At 37.4% G+C, this 14,149-nt stretch overlaps 1 protein-coding gene across 3 annotated transcripts in view; it reads left to right on the top strand.

Moving 5' to 3' along the window:
• Positions 1-13,733, top strand: part of bahd1 (bromo adjacent homology domain containing 1) — a 39,939-nt gene extending 26,206 nt beyond the window's left edge. For all 3 annotated transcript variants that reach the window (XM_051133688.1, XM_051133690.1, XM_051133689.1), the window contains exons 3-7: positions 7,543-7,916; positions 9,903-10,062; positions 10,138-10,217; positions 11,311-11,402; positions 11,497-13,733. In XM_051133688.1, coding sequence (XP_050989645.1) covers positions 7,543-7,916; positions 9,903-10,062; positions 10,138-10,217; positions 11,311-11,402; positions 11,497-11,680 — 890 coding nt within the window. In that variant the 3' untranslated portion in view covers positions 11,681-13,733. The remainder of the gene's footprint in view (positions 1-7,542; positions 7,917-9,902; positions 10,063-10,137; positions 10,218-11,310; positions 11,403-11,496) is intronic.
• Positions 13,734-14,149: the final 416 nt, after the last annotated feature.

The raw sequence follows: 14,149 nt of genomic DNA, 5'->3' as shown, positions 1-14,149 counted from the left end.
CTTTGTGAATGAGCTCACGCAGTCTCTAAAGTGATTGATCTAAAGTTGTACACAACAAATACAGTGACATGGAGAAGTCCACTTCCAAAACAAAGATTCACATATAATGTACTCACCCCCTTGTCATCCAAGATGTTCATGTCTTTCTTTCTTCAGTCTAAAGAAATTATGTTTTTTGAGGAAAACATTTCAGCACTTTTCTCCATATAATGGACTGATACGGTACCCCGCTTTTGAAATTCCAAAATGCAGTTAAATGCGGTTTCAGACGATCCCAAATGCGGTTGTAAACGACCCCAGCTGAGGAAGAAGGGTCTTATCTAGCGAAACGATTGGTTATTTTTATTAAAAATTTTTAAATAATTTTTAATCTCAAACGCTCGTCTTGCCTTTCTCTCACTGAACTCTGTGTATTCTGGCTCAAGACAGTTAGTGTATGTCAAAAAACTCCAATCGTATTTTCTCCCTCAACTTCAAAAATCATTTCAAAATCATCCTACATCGCTGCAGAAGTACCGACCCAGTCTTTGCAAAGTGAACATGCAAAGAAGATCAAACACCCTTAACAAAAAAGGTAAAACAGCAAAATATGGGATGATTTTGAGGTTAAGGGAGAACATGAGATGGGAGTTTTTCAGACATACCCTAACTGTCATGAACCAGAAAAAAACAGTCCAGGCAGAGTAAGACAAGACAAGCGTTTGGGATTAAAAAGCATATAAATTATATTATTTTTATTTAAATAACCGATCGTTTCGCTAGATAAGACCCTTCTTTCTCGGCTGGGATTGTTTACAACCACATTTGGGATCGTTTGAAGCCGCATTTAAACTGCAGTTTGGAAGTTCAGAAGCGAGGCACCATATCAGTCCATTATATGGCGAAAAATGCTGAAATGTATGCATGAACATCTTGGATGACAAGGAGGTGAGTACATTATATGTGAATCTTGGTTTTGGAAGTTGGCTTCTCCTTTAAGAGATGTCAAGAGAAACCCCATTGAGGTCGCGTCAAGGACTTAAACAAAAAAAATATCGGCTTGAATAGGAGTCAAATGAAATGAAATTCCCTTCCCCAGCCATGTCATTGTAGCTACATGTTCCCTGCAGTCTGTTTGCTGCTGGTTCGAATGTGAGTAATTGCCACAGGTGGGGAGGGTGCTGGTTATTTTTGTTGGCAGGAGACTTGAACTGTCTGTTCATTGTGAGGTGGCAGCTGTGGTCTCGCAGCCGCTTGCGAACCCCGGCACAGGCAGAGACCTATGCAGACATGCTCCCTTGTTGGTTTTTAACCACTCGGCTGGGTTATACAATGTAATTTTTCACTCTCCGTAATCTCCGCTAATGAGACAGTAATCTGACTCTCGGTGGGTTTCTCTTTAGGTACAGCATGACTTTACCGTGACAAGACAAACAAGCAAAGCAGAAGCATTTTTAATATAAATACTTTAAAGCTGGTACATATGCTTTGCTATTAAGTGAATGTGCAAATTGTGGCATTTTTAAAGTGCAAAGCTCTACACTTGAAATACACAATCTGCCGTATTGAACAATTCAATACTGTGCGTACTAAAAGCTGGAGAGTGCAAATTGATTAAAGCGGTCCATATACTATAGGGAGAAGTGAAGTTTTCTTCCAATAACGCTTCATGCTTGATTGAAGCTACAATGACTGCATTATTCCCTAAAAGCGATCTCTGTCCACAGAGGCTAAACACTGTGAACAGGGTTATCTTATGTATTATTATCCTTTATTTGTATAGACAGAGGGTGATTACCGCTCCAACCGCATGTCATTGTGTGCATTGCATATGAGGGCTGTTTGATTTGTTCAGAATTGGTGTTCAATTTACGCTTGTTGCATTTGTTGGATTTTCAGGATTCCAGATTGTAATGAAATTTCTGCGTTTGCTATTCATTGATGTCAAAACTCTGGGGGATTGGTAGTGTGATAGCGCTGATAGACCTGTCTTGCGTACCTGATCTTTTGCATTAGAGAGGTCCCTGAGGGAGACCGTCCTGCTGCAGGTTAAAATCAACAACAGGTTAATCAGCTATTTTAAAGTCATTCTTCTTCTGTCTTTTCAGTGGGGCAGTAACAAAGTAATTAAAAAAAGATAATTGAAATAATTTTAGAAAAGTCACTCAGTGCTTCCACTCACTGACCTCCAACCCTGTACCGATTTGACTTCACATTTAGACTGAACGGCTTTTAAAATGACTGAAACTCGGCAGCCTCACCAGATTTCTAGTTTAATTACGTTGGCTTGGGAAAGCCGACTTAAACTTATAGTTTTTATTCTTCTGAGACTAAAAGGATAAACTCTAACTCGTCCTAGAGCTTTAACTCTACAAACTCCAAACTCAGCCCAGATCTTCAGACTGATCTGACCGGGTGTGCTATATTTTTTCTAACTGATCAGACTTACGGTTTTCCTAAAAATGACGATTAAAATTGGGAAAAATCCCATAGACTTACATTGACGGAATGTTCAAATGAGCCAAAACTAGTTAAACTCCAACTACATCTATCACTAGCCAAGCCTAGCAACTAAAGTCATGCTAGTAGCTTGTTAACCATGTTAGAAACATGCTAGCAACATGCTAGTAACTTGTTAATCATGCTAACAACATACTAATCATGTTTTAAACATGTTAACAACATGCTAATCATGTTATAAACATGCTAATAACTGGCTAATCATGCTAGTAACATGTTAACAACATGCTAATCATACTAGAAACGTGCTTGCAACATGCTAAGAACTTGCTAATCATGCTAGAAACATTCTAGCAACTTGTTAATCATGCTAGAAACATGCTAGCAACATGCTAACAACTTGCTAATTATGCTAGAAACATCTAACAACTTGCTAATAATGCCACAAACATGTTAACAACTTGTTAATCATGCTAGAAACATACTAGCAACATGTTAACAACTGGCTAATTATGTTAGAAACATGCTAGTAACTGGCTAATCATACTAGAAACAAGCTAACAACCTGCTAATCATGCTAGAAACCTGCTAGCAAATTGCTAATCATGTTTTAAACATGCTAACAACATGCTAATCATGTTATAAACATGCTAGTAACTGGCTAATCATGCTTGAAACATGTTAACGAAATGCTAATCATGCTAGTAACTGGCTAATCATGCTAGTAACATGTTAACAACATGGTAATCATGTTAGAAACATGCTAGCATCATGCTAATCATGTTTAAACATGCTAACGACATGTTAATTATGGTAAAATCATGCTAGCAACATGTTAATAACTTGTTAACCATGCTAATAACATGCTAATCATGCTAGAAACATTCTAGCAACTTGCTAATCATGCTAGAAACATGCTAGCAACATGCTAACAACTTGTTAATTATACTAGAAACATCTAACAACTTGTTAATTATGTTACAAACATGTTAACAACCTGCTAATCATGCTAGAAACATGCTAGCAACTTGTTAATCATGCTAGAAACATACTAGCAACATGTTAACAACCTGCTAATCATGCTAGAAACTTGCTAGCAAATTGCTAATCATGTTCTAAACGTGCTAACAACATGCTAATCATGTTATAAACATGCTAGTAACTGGCTAATCATACTAGAAACATGCTAACAACCTGCTAATCATGCTAGAAACCTGCTAGCAAATTGCTAATCATGTTCTAAACGTGCTAACAACATGCTAATCATGTTATAAACATGCTAGTAACTGGCTAATCATGTTAGTAACATGTTAACAACATGCTAATCATACTAGAAACAGACTAGCAACATGCTAGTAACTTTGCTAAGCATGCTTGAAACATGCTAACGAAATGTTAATCATGCTAGCAACATGCTAGTAACTGGCTAATCATGCTAGTAACATGTTAACAACATGCTAATCATGCTAGAAACTTGCTAGCAAATTGCTAATCATGTTCTAAACGTGCTAACAACATGCTAATCATGTTATAAACATGCTAGTAACTGGCTAATCATACTAGAAACATGCTAACAACCTGCTAATCATGCTAGAAACCTGCTAGCAAATTGCTAATCATGTTCTAAACGTGCTAACAACATGCTAATCATGTTATAAACATGCTAGTAACTGGCTAATCATGTTAGTAACATGTTAACAACATGCTAATCATACTAGAAACAGACTAGCAACATGCTAGTAACTTTGCTAAGCATGCTTGAAACATGCTAACGAAATGTTAATCATGCTAGCAACATGCTAGTAACTGGCTAATCATGCTAGTAACATGTTAACAACATGCTAATCAAGTTTAAACATACTAACGACATGTTATATATGTTAAAATCATGCTAGCAACATGCTAATAATTTGCTAACCATGCTAATAACATGCTAACAACTTGCTAATTATGCTAGAAACATGCTAACAACTTGCTAATTATGCTACAAACATGCTAACAACCTGTTAATCATGCTAGAAACATGCAACTTGCTAATCATGTTAGAAACATACTAGCAACATGTTAACTGGCTAATTATGCTAGAAACATGCTAGTAACTGGCTAATCATGCTAGAAACATGCTAACAACCCACTAATCATGCTAGAAACATGCTAGCAAATTGCTAATCATGTTAGAAACTTGCTAGCAACATGTTAACAACCTGCTAATTATGTTAAAACATGCTAACAACTTGTTAATCATGCTAGCAACATGCTAGTAACATGTTAATCATGCTAGAAACAAACTAGCAACATGTTAACAACTTGCTAATTATGCTACAAACATGCTAACAACCTGTTAATCATGCTAGAAACATGCAACTTGCTAATCATGTTAGAAACATACTAGCAACATGTTAACTGGCTAATTATGCTAGAAACATGCTAGTAACTGGCTAATCATGCTAGAAACATGCTAACAACCCACTAATCATGCTAGAAACATGCTAGCAAATTGCTAATCATGTTAGAAACTTGCTAGCAACATGTTAACAACCTGCTAATTATGTTAAAACATGCTAACAACTTGTTAATCATGCTAGCAACATGCTAGTAACATGTTAATCATGCTAGAAACAAACTAGCAACATGTTAACAACTTGTTAATCATGTTAAAAATGTGCTATCTCTGATATCTATCTATCCATCTAGCTATCTGACAGACTGCATTCAAACTTTAACCTTTTAAAACTACTTTAAACTTCAAACAGAAAATCATCCGAACTTAAAAGTTTCTGGTCCGGCTTTCTCAAGCCAACTTAAAGTTTTTCTTGGCTCACTTTCTAGTTTAAAAATTGAATTATTTTGGTTTTATTTAGAAAACATTTTAAAGGACTAGTTCACCCAAAAATGAAAATGTACTCACCCTCAGGCCACCCAAGATTTCGATGAGTTTGCTTCTTTATCAAAACACTTGCGCACAGTTTTTCACTTCACAAGACAAAAGCTGTTTTGACTCTTATTCTGATGGCACCATTTCTCTAACTCTTGGTGAGCAAGTGATGTAATGCTAAACAAACTCATCTACATCTTGGATGGCCTTAGGGTGAGTACATTTTAATGAGTACATTTTAAAGTTTTAAAGGTCTGTTTATGAGCTGTAAAACTTAAAATGGTATTCAAATTAAATCTTTTTTTCCTCCTAATTTGACAGTTCCCAACTATGCACTTTTGATTTCTTAAAATTGCACAGTTGCATTTCCCACAGTTTGTCCCCACATTTAGGCAGTTTAAAGAAATGGTTCACCCAAAGATATATTCTCCTGAGTAACACATTACGTAAGAAATATGCATTTCTAAGTGAGGTGAATCTGTAGTTCAACCAGTGATGAAATACAATCTGTCATTGTTTACTCACCCTCATGTGAAATGCATATGCAAGAATACTTTAGTGCATGACACATACTGTATGGACTCCTTTGTGCTGTTATAGTGCGTTTTTTGCCTTTTGGAACTTGACAGTCTGTGGTCACAATGAACTTGTCATTGTATATAAAAAATATAGGTGTGAACAGATATCCTTTTGTGCTTCATGAATAAACATTAGGACACAGTACAGCTTTACAACAGCATGAAGTGAGTACGTAATATCGCTGGGCGATATGGCAAAAAAATGATCACAATACAATTTTTCTAGTTATGTTGTTTCAAATCATGAAACCGATTTGTGTTGCCTGGCTTTGAAGCATAACTTGACTTCAGTATTAATATTACTTTTATTGACTCATAAAAAATGCACATTTGACAGCAGCTTGAGTTGACAGTATTAGTACCTTGAGTTAGGATGCAGATGTAGATTTGTTCATAATCAAAAAACAGTGACATCTGTAAAAATTGTAACAACATAATTTTTATATGGTGAAATGTAATTATTCTTACTGTTTGAGTTTTGTTAAAATTATCCATTGGTCATCCATAGCTGCATACATTTAGATCATGATAACCACAGTTAAAACCACACATACAGCACCTCAATACCATGGTAAAATGTGCATATATGGTTTCTAAGAATTTGTATAAAAAACAGTAATCTAAATACATTTAATATAAATGCACAAACTCTCCAGCTTATTCTCAAAAAATACTGTAATTACATTCTATTACTCCTTTAGTACATTTAATACATGTCTGCATTAGTAATGTAACAAAATTCTATATGAATAGCTCATATTTCTGTCACAATACCATGGTGCATTTAGTGTTACCACAATAAATCCATGGTAAATGATGACGATTTATAGACTGAAAAGCCTTCTGACAGTATCAGTGCTGTTTTTCAGCACTGTTTCATATGACGTTAAACTAGTTTAAATCGTCGTTTGTGTTCTTCGCTAAATTCAAGCACTTCATACTGGATCTCATAGCTCTGTTTAGTGTCACGCTTCTGTTTGAATGGTTTCGGTTTAAATGAGCAGCGCTGTTCCGTTCCACTTTAAACATTATATTGAACATTTATCAAACTCGTGTAATCGGTTTATTGATAAAAATTAAATCGCAATAATTATCGATATCGTTTTATCGGCCAGTCCTAGTGGTAGTGGTAGATATTTAATTTCTGAGCCAAGATACAGACCCTAAAATGCATGTTTCCTGTCCCTTTTCCATGTATTACCAGGCTCGCACCTCGAATTTCCTCATCACTATGGGAACCGCATAAGCAATTGACAGGAGGTTTCCCAAGATTGGCTCATCCACCAATTTGGTCATGTGTGTTTCTCAGATGCCTACACAAACCTTACGGCACCCAGCAATTTGATGTTAGGAGACTGATAATGCACTGTCATTGTTATGTTGGAAGTTCAATTATGTATTAATTATCACATTTCCAAATTGATATGTAGTTCCTGTCATAAAATCCAATCCCCTCAAGGTTGTATGTAATTGTGGTTAGAGGCTCCCTCTAGTTTTGCATCTGACCACGCAGCATCTGGCACACTGACTCATTTATGACTGCATTAGTCTGCCGTGTTGTATTACATGCAATATGGTGTTTGTTTATGATCGTAAATGCATGTTGAGAATTTTATGAACCAATGATTTCTGCTTCCTCTGCTCCTGTAGAAGACTACTCCTACCCCCTGGATGACCACAGCTCATCCATCACGATGCCTTCTGCCCTGCCTCTGTCCATCTGCCCCATATCCAGTGTGCCTCCACCCACCCAGTCAGTGCCCCACCTGCAGACGCCTCTTCCCGATGCCGGTCGACCCCAGGTGCAGATTAGAGTGGGACGGGAATGCCCTCAGAGGGCCAAGCCGCCCAGCGGTTCTCGCTCTGGGGTGCGGGACTCTGCTGTTTGCCCCCACATTAAGGATGGCCAGCTGGGAGCGGGCCATGGCAGCGGCGCTGCCAAGCAGTCTAAGATCAGCCGTCGCCGGGCAACAAACGGCTGGCTGCCTGTTGGTGTGGCAACAGAAAAGGAAGTGTTCATTGTGGTACGTACTCGAGTTGCGCTGTCCTGGGATGGTGTCAGCACAAAAAGACATTTCGGTGCCTAGAGCATGACTTAAAGGGCAGTTCATTGAAAGCATTTGCGTTTATATCTGATGAATGACTTGATGCCCCGGGTGTTTTCCTTAGAACAGCCCTTGCAAAATGACATTAGTAAACATTGAATTCATTGGAAATGAATTATTATTAAATTCCAGTGAGGTGCTTTTAAACATATTTCATATTTTAAATAGCCAGTAGGCAAACCTCAGACAATGAGCAGTTGTGTTTTAAAAATGTTTGCATCATGCTGCTTTATTTATTTCTCCGTTTTAGTGTTTTTATGAGCTAGAACATCTGTATTAAATTGAGAGTTTCTGAAATGTTTATACACAACACTTCAGGATTCAGCAGACAATCTATTTAGTCTAGAACGCTGCTGACTCATGCATTTACTACGTCTTTGTGCTGCTCTTTAGGCATTTGGATACTAGTCCTTGTCCTAGCCTTGTCAAATAGAGTACTAAAAACAAAAAAAGAAAGAGTATACTAATCTTGGTAAACATATATTTACACACACTAATGTGCAAAAGTCTTAGGCTGTTAGTATTTCACCAGTAAAAACAAAAGGTTTTAAACTAGTTTTTTTCTGTCTTTTGCTGTAGTGTGTCTGTAGGAAATATCAGTTTACATTTTCAAACATTCTTTTTGCCATTAATTGTAATATTCCAGTTCTTCTGGATTTAGTCTGTCTCTCAGTTTTTCTATTAAAGGGTTAGTTCACCCAAAAATTTAAATTAGCCCATTATTTACTCACTGTCCAGGGATCATAGGTGTATATGACTTCCTTCTTACAGATGAATCTAATCGGAGTAATATTAAAAATGATCCTGGCACTTCCAAGCTTTAGAACAGCATAGGCGAGAGTTTCTCTTCATCAGTCCAAAACAAGTCCAATAAAATGCATCCATCCAAAATAAAAAGTGCCTCACACTGTTTTGGACTGATGAAGAGAAACACACACCTATGTCGTTCTAAAGCTTGGAAGTGCCAGCATCATTTTTAATATTACTCCGATTTGATTCGATTTTTTTTTTTTTTTTTGATTCCGATTTGACAACTGGCTGTTGTCAGACTCCTTGTCCATACAAAAATCTTACTGGATTATTACAATTAATGGCAAAAGGAATGTTTGGAATTGTAAATTGATATTTCCTACAGACACACTACAGCAAACCCCCCCACCCCATAGTATCACATAGTATATTTGTGCAAAATTTTAATATAGGCCTACACACACCTTTCAAAGGTTTGGGGTCAGGAAGATTTTTTTGTAAGAAATCAGTTCAGTCAGCAAGGATTAATTAAACTGATCAAAAGTAACAGTAAAAAAACATTTATGTTACAAAAAATTCTATTAAAAATAAAATGCTGTCATGGTTACCACAAAAATTGTTCCACACATCGTGGCAGTTTGTCAATCCCCATCAAGGCCATCATAAAGAGTGAGAGCTCTGATTGGATGTTCAGTTTAGCCCGAGAATTAAAGCGAAAGGGTATGAAAACGAGCATGTAAATGACAGCGGCACAAACAGAAGGCTGTGATCTTACCCAGGCATTCCACAATGTGCATTTTTTCATAACAACATGAGCTGTTTTAAATGAATAAAGTTATCAACATATTCAACTGTTATTCAAAATGGTAATCAAGCACTGCTTTGTTTACGTTTCATATATAGAGTATATCCTTTTTTCGCTTTCTCCTTTTCAATGATGCATATATATTGCAGGCGCAGAATGCATGTGTTATTTTGCAGTCGGCTGTAGTCTGTGCGGTGTGTTCAAGCACAGTTTTTTGGTCCAGACGTTGCCGACGTGTGGTGACAACACCGTCGGCTTTCGTCACTGCTAGTTCTTTGAAGTTGGCTTTGTGTGTCGTGGCCTTAAGTCATACTATACAATGTGTAACTATATTTTTCATTTCGTTTAAGGGTGAGGACTCCACATCCCTGCGCAGGTGCTATGAAGGAGTGCAGAGAGATGGAGAAGTGATCAGGGTCAGAGACACAGTGCTACTGCGCTCAGGTCCCAGGAAGAAGTCCTTGCCTTACGTGGCCAAAGTCTCTGCCTTCTGGGAAGACCCTGAGTCAGGTCAGTTCTACTCTAAATACTGTTTTCTCAATGAAAGTCACAGAAGAGCTCATAATATGTTATACCTACTTTCAGGAGAGCTGATGATGAGCTTGTTTTGGTACTACCGCCCAGAACACACTCAGGGGGGTCGCAATCCCAGCATGCACTGTGAGGTGAGTTTAGAACTGTTCATGGCACAGCAATGTGGTCCTCTGGGGACTAGCAGTGTCAACATTTGACTTCCTTTGATTATGAGTTTCATAGAGGAAGTAGGCAGCACAAGTTTCCTGTGTTCAAGTAAACCACTGAAATGGACAAACAAATGACTCCCAGTACTCTCAAACACGTTATGAACACTGTATACAGTTGAGGTCAAAACTTCACATACACCTTGCAGAATCTGCAAAATGTAAATTATTTTACCAAATAGGAGGGATCATACAAAATGCATGGTTAACAATTGAACCCTTTCTAACAATGACTGTATGATTTTGAGATCCATCTTTTCACATTGAGAACAGCCGAGGGACTCATTTGCAACTATTACAGAAGGTTCAAACGCTCACTGGTGCTTCAGAGGCTACAGAAGATATAACATGAAGACAAAACAAGTTACATTTACCCTGATCTTCAAATTTAAAAAGTTTTCACCCCCCTCCTAATGCATCATGCTTTCTTCTAAAGCATCAGTGAGCGTTTGAACCTTTGTATAATAGTTGCATATGAGTCCCTCAGTTGTCCTCAGTGTGAAATGATGGATCTCAAAATCATACAGTCATTATTGTAAAAAGGATGCAAATACACAAAAATGCTGAAAAACCAAAGAATTTGTCAGAACTGAAGGATTTTTCCTGAAGAACAGTGGACCGTTTATCTGTTCAGGACAAACAAGGGACTCATGAACAACTATCACTAAACAAAATAAAAAAATGACTATGTGTAAACATCTGTGTGTGAAATATCTTATTCAGGTCAGTACTAAATAAAAAATAACATGCATTTTGTATGATTCCTCTTATTTGGTAAAAAAAAAAAGAGCATTTTGCAGATACTGCAAGGTGTATGTAAACTTCTGACCTCAACTGTATGTATTGTAATTCATAAAGGGAATATTTATACACGCCTGCATCTTTCAGCATCAATATTTGATTTATTACGTTTTAAAAGACGTAAAAGTTTTTTCTTTTATTTCTCGTTGCAATAGATTTATAGCATGGATTGCCTTAAGTTGAATATAAAATATTGATGGTGTGTGACTTTTTCCAGAATGAGATTTTCGCATCTCGGCATCAGGATGAAAACAGTGTGGCATGTATCGAGGATAAGTGCTATGTGTTGACATTAGCACAGTACTGTAGGTGAGCAGTCATATTTGTCAGCTCATTGCAAGTGTCAAATGTATCATCACGTCGTATCCTTGATATAAATCGAATGTGATTTTGAATGTTTCAGATTTTGTGCCTTGGTGAAGTGTCGTGAGGAGGGCTTTCCCAGACGTAGCTCCCTGGTCCCTCCTTCCAGCTATGTAATTCCAGCTCATCGTTGCGTGCCCAACGACATCGACCCCGACTTGGTGTTCGTCTGCCGTCACGTTTACGACTTCCGCTACGGTCGTCTGCTGAAAAACCTGCAGTAGGTCTGAATGGAGCCATACACTGAAACCAGAATCCAAAACGTTGTGACACAATCAAAGCCCGATCAACTGGATGGCCACAAGTCTTTAGGGAGTTGTTGTTTTCCGTTTTCCCTTTAGGATAAATGCTCTCGGCGTAGCACTTCTGAAAAAGTGAAAAAGCTTCAACTGTTATATCCCGTGTGACTTTGTAGAACGGCATTCTGAGCACAAATACCTTGAGTTCAAAGGTACCGATCGCCAAAATGTGATTTTTCACTCCATGAATTTGAGTATTTATTTTTGCAGTTATCTTTTATATTTGCTGAGTGAGTGTAAAAAAGACGAAGAAATTAATGCAGGTACATTAAGAATGACCTTGAATTATGGAATAGAGCTCTAATATTCTCTCTTTGGTAGTAAACGCACCCTTATTAAACCTACTAATCGAGATTGAAGGTTAAAATATTTATTTTTCGATGAATTGAACACAAGCTCCGTCTTTTAGGAGGCACCAATCAGTTCAACGGCCGATCATTCATTAATCATCGTAACAGGGTGTGGGGGATCACAGACTTATCGTGGCGGACCAAATATCCCAGAATGCATTTGGTTAACGTAACATTCTGTCGATCGACCAATGAGTAACGAGCTTTCGTCCTCCCGTCGCCCATCATGACTTGCCTTATATCCGACACAGAGTTTCCCCGTTTTCTGCCTTCCCAGCAAACCAAAGGTTATCACGCCACTCCTTAACATCCACCTTCGCAACTTCATTAGTTTGCACTAAAACGTATGCTGACTCGGTTCAAAATGTCACCTGCTACTGATCTCCGATGCAGGAAAATACTGTGTATTTGTTGTACGTGTACAAAGAGATACGAGAACTCGCTAACTGTCAGTTACAAATGTGAATGGACAAACTTTATCTCGCGCGCACAGGCCTGCTTTCAACGTGTGCCCTTTGCTTCTCGTCCTACATGGTAGTTTTGTTACAAGATCGCTAATTACGATATGAGAAAGCTGTTTTATATGGTCTGTCTGTGCCTTTAAATAGTTAACAGTCTGCTATGTGAAGAAATACTGGTTGGTTGGTTGATTGGTTTTGTTTTTCCTGAAGCCTCTTCACGTTTTTGGCCTGCTTGTTTTGCACCACGTTGTTATCTGTGCTAAAAAGCATCAGTATGATTGTCTGATCGCACTATATGCTGACCGTCACACTTCCTTGTTTTGGACTTTTTCTTTATTGAGGAGATGGAAGAGTTCAAGTACTCACAGGGTCTCAAAAAAGGTTCAACTCTGACCTGATTGTTTTTTTTTTTACATAAAGACATACCCTTTAAGGTATTCTTGAATCCATTCCTTTCACGTTATTGAGTGAATATTAATCAGTCGGACTCAGAAGTAATTTTGTCATTGTGATGAAGATATGATTTTTGTCGTTTAATAGTTATACTCCCTTTGCATAGCCTATATATATATATATATAAATATATATCATGCCCAACTTCAGTAGTGTTGACCAAAATATACAAAAAACAGAAGTAAAATAATCTCGTCTTGATCTTCCATTCTGTTTTTTTTCTCAGTTATCGCAGTAAGTGTCATCTCCTAGCGTCAGATATGCCAGTTTAGACGTGTTAATGCCATAGCGGTTTCGCGGAACATTTAAGCAGAGCTCGTTTTGCTTTGGTTGGCGGTGTGGTTGAGTAGACTCCTTAATGGTTGCTGTTTGTGTGAAAATTATGTATTTTTGAAATGTATACTTCTCTAGCAGAATGTTCTGGATGGCAACATGTTGCGCACCAAAATAAGGAGAGAAGGAGAGGATTATGTTCATTCCTCTGTATACAAAACTGACCATGAATTCCAAGCTCTTTGCTCCTTTGATGAATGGCTGTTTGTGTGTATGTGGGCGAGCGTGTCTATACAAATATATATATTTCAGTGCAGCATGGAAGTACTGGGCATTCTTTGAAATAATAGATCTAGCACAGCGCATTTGTATTATTTAAGATAGAAATGTATATTATAAGAGGAAAATATTTAAAAGGAATAAATAATATATGAGCATCAACTTGTCTCGTTTGTTTAGTTCTTTGACTTCTGATGTGTTGACATCGATCCAAATTAAGCATAAAGCACATAATTACATATTTAACACTGATTGTGAGATGTTAACAGCTTCTCAAAGTTGTCCTGAGGCAACTATGTCAGAAAGCTTCATAAAAAATCCATGTTACATAATGAAGGTTTTCTCAGTTGTGTGCATATTTTTCCTGAAGGCTTTGTTGTGTGCTGTAATCTACATTAAATCATTGTAGACCTCATTACTAATAGTATTAGATGAATATTTAAGACTAAAACTTGATGGAGAACAGCTTTTTAATTTTTAATTGACAGTGTCATTTTGGGTGTATATTTTTATATAGTTAAGACAACACAAGCTGCACTGGTACAGAGTTACCACAGGGTGTCATGCTGAACCTACCT

This window comes from Labeo rohita, chromosome 17, assembly GCF_022985175.1.
Source record: "Labeo rohita strain BAU-BD-2019 chromosome 17, IGBB_LRoh.1.0, whole genome shotgun sequence".
Classification (NCBI taxonomy): Eukaryota; Metazoa; Chordata; class Actinopteri; order Cypriniformes; family Cyprinidae; genus Labeo; species Labeo rohita.
The sequence above is the reverse complement of the archived record's forward strand: the minus strand, read 5'-3'. Positions and strand labels throughout refer to the sequence as shown.